The 6,033-nt window shown below is 31.6% G+C and overlaps 1 protein-coding gene across 6 annotated transcripts in view; it reads right to left on the bottom strand.

The window, feature by feature from the left end:
• Positions 1 to 6,033, bottom strand: part of LOC106464820 (fat-like cadherin-related tumor suppressor homolog) — a 62,162-nt gene that overhangs the window by 27,234 nt on the left and 28,895 nt on the right. For all 6 annotated transcript variants that reach the window (XR_002611834.1, XM_022392616.1, XM_022392614.1 and 3 more), the window contains 3 exons: positions 4,476 to 5,539; positions 1,909 to 2,062; positions 401 to 640 (listed from right to left, as the gene is read on the bottom strand). Coding sequence is in view for 5 of the 6 variants with exons in the window: in XM_022392616.1 (XP_022248324.1) it covers positions 401 to 640; positions 1,909 to 2,062; positions 4,476 to 5,539 (1,458 nt within the window). In the remaining variant the exon portion in view is untranslated. The remainder of the gene's footprint in view (positions 1 to 400; positions 641 to 1,908; positions 2,063 to 4,475; positions 5,540 to 6,033) is intronic.

A 6,033-nucleotide genomic window follows, 5' to 3' on the forward strand; every position in this document is an offset into this window, starting at 1 on the left:
ATAGTATATATATACATATATATAACTATTTTTATATGGGGGCGAGGAGGAGTTTGCCTTTTCATGTAATTGAACACTGTCATGAAAAGTCAAACAGAAACCTCTGTGATACAATTAAATCAAATTCAAAAAAGGAAAAACATGCCACAAACAAATGGTAAAGAGATGTTTTGTGGTATAAAGTTGTTTCTTTTTATAAATTTCAAATGAATACTGTAATGTTTACTAACATATGCAAAGGTATATACAATATGTAGTTCAAAAAGATTGAAGTATCTATATAAGTATGTACCAAAGTTACAGCTTTAGAAACTTTAGGGACTGTTAAGGTGTAAACATTTCATATACGTTCTGGAAGATTATCATTCACGTCACTCAACACAGCAATAAATATACTTACCCAAGTCTTTATCTATAGCATGGACTTTGGTGATCAGTGTTCCAACTTTAGAATCCTCGGGGACTGTTACAGTGTAAACATTTGATGTAAATTCTGGAGGATTATCGTTCACATCACTGAGAAGTATTTCAACAACGGTAGTGCATTCCCATTCAGGTTTGTCTTTATCTTGAACGTGAGCCACGAGATGGTAACGGGGCTGACGTTCTCTATCCAGTGGCTTTTCTGTCTTCAAAAATCCTGTTTAGTATCAAGGTTTACTTTTAATATAATCTAGATATACTAAAAACTCTTATTAGTTTTTTAATACCAGGAATATTAGCCCAGAAATGTAATATTTAGTCTCTAAAATATCACCTTACAATTGTTTAAAATCTTTTTTCCTTAGATCCAGCAAAGGATAAACATAACAGAGTAGCTGAAACAAGGCATGTATAACTTTTATCCATTATTGAGTGTCATAATTATTAAGTTTCCTTTAAAAATATTTTAAGTACTAAATTAAATAAATGTTTAATAAATACTTTAATTCTTCATCTCATACTTAAAACATTATAATTCTATAAATCATTGATATTATAAATGAACAGTATTAAATACAAATTCTTAAACATTATATTTGGAAATTAATGTTAACACACACACATAAAGTGTAAGATTAATTGTTTGTTAACATTAGTATGTTTATATAACACAGTTAATTAGATATACATAATTTACAAAGCATACAAACAACAATGCATAAATAAACTCTGAGAACATAAACAACACTGAGCAGTGGTTCCCAACCTGTGGTATTCATACTCCGTCCTGGGAAGACTTTGTTTCATTTTGTTTTTTGAATTTTGTGCAAAGCTACACGAGGGGTATCTGCACTAGCCATCCCTAATTTAGCAGTGTAAGACTAGAGGGAAGGCAGCTAGTCATCATCACCCACTGCCAACTCTTTTACCATTGAATAGTGGGATTGACCATCACATCATAACACCCCCATGGCTGAAAGGGTGAGCATGTTTGGTGGGAGGGGGGATTCGAACCCGTGACCCTCAGATTGAGAGTCGAGCACCCTAACCACCTGGCAATGTTGAGCACCTTGGGGAGACAAGAAGGGGTGTATGTAAGAACCTTTTAAAAACATTAAAAAGAAATCCAACCCTACACCTCAAAATTGGAGGGCAGTATCCACCACTTAACTATCAGAAATACCCTTGAATTATTATTTTTTTGGTTTAACTTTTTTTGATAATATAAGCCACTCTTTAATATTCCTTTCAACAAATTACACGCATCAGAGTTTCACTGTTGGCTGAAAGGTCTGATTGGGGTTGAGTTTGCTAAGAGCACCTGTGTCAATACACAATCTGAAGACATTGGCTGATAGTCAGGTGTTAGGAACAGTTGAAAATAGAAACGTTCAACTCAAAAAACAAGTTTTAATTTCTTTTCCATCTGACATAACAAGAGTTGAATAAAACGTTAAAAGAACAAGTGTTAGATTATTCACACACCTTCTACTGGATTGATGTAAAAATCTTCAGCTCCCTCTCCAGTCAAGTAATAATGCAGCTGGGCATTCCTTTCCTCATCCTTATCTGTTGCTTCAACAGTCAGGATATAAGTTTTGGGTTCAATACTCTCTGATACGAGTTCTGTGTATTTAGACTGTAAAAAGAAAATATTATCATTTCTTTCATAACATTATATTTACTTAATCAAAATAAAATGTTAAGTTTATCTATTTCTACATATTTTAATTGATTATATTATTTGAATAAATCGCTTAATGAATGTTTTCTGTGGTCCTAAAAACATCTACGAGTGTTTGAGTAATGGTGATTCCATGTTTTGCTGAATTTGTTAATCAATTATTTATACAAACTGAAATAATAATGGGCAAATTAATATTCTTATCATTTAAGTATTTCCAGTATTATAAATATCTCAAAAACAAAATTCATATTGAAGTGTTGTTGTAAAAACAGCATATTTATAACTATAGTACATTAACTTAGGCCTAGTAAAACCAAAGTTTATAAGACTCAAGAAATGTTCCATGAGAAAACACTTAAATTTTATTACTATGTATTCATAATTTTTGGAATATTCGATGAACAAAAATCAAGAATGGCTTTTGTGAGTGATTTAATTACCTTCTGTGCAAATGTTAAGCCATATTTCTGATGTGGCTATACAATATCTTAAGGAAACTTCAATTATCCATACCACTATACGAACAAGTTAGATGCATCATAACTTCAATCAAAATCTCTCTGAAGAATAATGTAACTGTCAAAATACATTTATGATGAAATGATATACATACTGCTTACAGACACCAATTACTTTAAAAAACAATGAAAGTTTAGTATATAGATTACATATAATACACAACATGAAACTTGGTGTGTAGATTATACAGAATACATAGTATGGAGCTTGAAATCTGTATAATACATAGCAAGCTCCATACTATGTATTCTGTATAATACATAGCAAGCTTCATGTTATGTAGTATTCTGTATAATACATAGCAAGCTCCATACTATGTATTCTGTATAATACATAGCAAGCTTCATGTTATGTAGTATTCTGTATAATACATAGCAAGCTCCATACTATGTATTCTGTATAATACATAGCAAGCTCCATACTATGTATTCTATATAATCTATGTGCTTCATGTTATGTAGTATTCTGTATAATACATAGCAAACTTCATGTTATGTAGTATTCTGTATAATACATAGCAAGCTCCATACTATGTATTCTGTATAATACATAGCAAGCTCCATACTATGTATTCTGTATAATCCATATCAAGCTTCATGCTATGTAGTCTTGCTATGTATTATACAGAATACATAGTATGGAGCTTGCTATGTATTATACAAATTACTACATAACATGAAGTTTGCTATGTATTATACACAATACATAGTATGGAGCTTGATATGTATTATACACAATACACAACATGAAAAAAGTTTATTACATTCTTGCTGATGGATTTATTAAAAATCTGCACTAACAAAGTATCAAGCCAGTGTTTCAAACTCTTGCCAAAACTAACTACAATCTATCAAAGAATAATTATATCTGTTTATAAGTGAAGCATGTTGGAGAACAAATAAAGAATGCCAGTGTTTAAATGTCAAAACCCAGTAGAACAACAAAACTGACAGACCTAATTAGGTTGATAAAAAAAAAATCACACTTGATTGTAAACCTTTTTAAAACATTTTCTATACTTTCTCTCAATTGGAAATTAATAAAAAATATTTAAAAGAAAAAAACCTCTGCAGTTTAGTGCAATTTTTTTAATCACTATTAGCACATTTATGATAAAAAACGTTGAATCTAAAATAAAAACAATAGACCCTGTCAACAGGTGGACCCGTCCTCCACAAGAGCAATGATCAACTTTTTTTTCATAACTAACTGTAGTAATTTCATTGAAAACTTTCATATTACATAGACAAAACTATTACACAGAGCAGAGCCAAATATTGTTGATGTTAATCAAACAATTGCATCCTGTAAAAATCAAAAACAGTTACACACACTTGAAGAAGAAAGCTCTCCTTTGTGAAAGGTAAATTTTGATATACACAAAAACACAAGTTGTTTGTTCACTCTTTAGAATATATTCACAGTGAATACAAATATTTACACAAAAATCACATAACGAAACACTATATTCTATAAAGACAACAAAGTAACTCTCTTTCAAATATATATATTTGAAGTTCAATGTATCCTACAGACAGCAAATGATACAACGTTATTTTGACGCAGCTACTTGTAGGTCTAATAGTCTCATTAGTGAATAGTTTGTGAAAAATTTGAGGAAATACTCTACTGAACTTGGAATAAAACAGAAACATTCACTCTGGTTAATGATACTAGGGATAAGTATCTAGTCTTGTCGGATGTTGCACTATTCAATGAAACCTGATCGGATCCAACAGGAGCTGGATACCTGAAACTAATATCCGACTAAAACTAATATTTATCCCATTTATAAATAATATTCTACTAAGTTTAGCTTTTGATGGTAACAACTGTTACAACTTACCATGTAACAAATGGGAGGATTGTCGTTAGCATCCAAAACTTCAATAGCTACTGTAGTGCTGGATACAAATCTTCCATCAGTTCCAATAACTTTCAGTTTGTAGCTAGGTGTTTGTTCTCTGTCGAGGGGCTTGTTGACGTAGATCTCACCATTTCTGCTGATATGAAGCTGATCTTGTGGATTACCATCAATTATGTAAAACTGAACAGGATCACCAACATCACTATCAGGATCATCAATTTCCAACATAATGATAATGGTTCCTGCCAATGCATTTTCAAATATAGAGCTTTCATAGTAATCACGCCTAAAAACTGGAGGGTTGTCATTGTAATCTTTTACTTCTATATGCACCATTGTTTGTGAAGAAAGTTGTGGGGAACCACTATCATGGACAATAACAGAAAAGTTGTACCAGGGCGTTGTTTCCCGGTCTAGATGCGTCTTGACGGTAATCCAGCCCTCGATGGGATCCAGATTAAACACTTTAGCAATATCCTCAGTGTCTGGACCAAACGAAAACACAACTTTAGCATTGGTTGCGATATCAAGATCATAGGCTGCCAATCTTGTTACTGTGTAGTCTACTTCTACATTCTCTGCAACTGTGACTTTGTATGGACTGGATTCAAACACTGGAGTGTTGTCATTTTCATCCATCAGAATAATGCTAACATCAGTGTACGATGCTAAATGGTGTTGGGAGATGGATTCCACTCTGAGAGTTAGATTATAAGTGTCTCTTTCTTCTCTGTCTAGTTCTGCAACTTGCATGATGTGACCCTGGTTGTCAATACTGAAGCTTGACAAGTAAAGTTGAGCTCCTGAATCTTTGTTAACGGGAGCAAAAGAGTATACAACCTCTTCAGGGTAAGTTACGCTTAAAGTTGCGACTATTTTACCAATTTCAGAGTTTTCATTGAGAAAGAACTCATAACAAAGTTTGTCAAACTTGGGAGCTTGTTGATTTGGGCCTTTAACATGGATACTGACTGGGACTTCAGTCTGTAATGGTGGAGATCCTCTGTCTTGGGCTCGGACAAAAAACTGATACACAGTATTTTCTGTAAAAATATCCAAAAAACAAACATATTAAGTCGTCCATCACACTTCGAAATTTGGAACTTTCTATTATCCAACTAATATTGTATCTCCAACTACAAGAAATAAATAACTTTTAAAACTTAATTTGATATATATATACCAAAACTATAAAATAGATCAATTAATTACCTTAACATATATATATACCAAAACTATAAAAATAGATCAATTAATTACCTTAACGTGTCTATATACCAAAACTATAAAATAGATCAATTAATTACCTTAACGTGTCTATATACCAAAACTATAAAATAGATCAATTAATTACCTTAACATATATATATATATACCAAAACTATAAAAATAGATCAATTAATTACCTTAACGTGTCTATATACCAAAACTATAAAATAGATCAATTAATTACCTTAACATATATATATATATACCAAAACTATAAAAATAGATCAATTAATTACCTTAACGTGTCTATATACCAAAACTATAAAAT

The sequence above is a fragment of the Limulus polyphemus genome, unplaced genomic scaffold, assembly GCF_000517525.1.
Source record: "Limulus polyphemus unplaced genomic scaffold, Limulus_polyphemus-2.1.2 Scaffold1750, whole genome shotgun sequence".
Taxonomy (NCBI): Eukaryota; Metazoa; Arthropoda; class Merostomata; order Xiphosura; family Limulidae; genus Limulus; species Limulus polyphemus.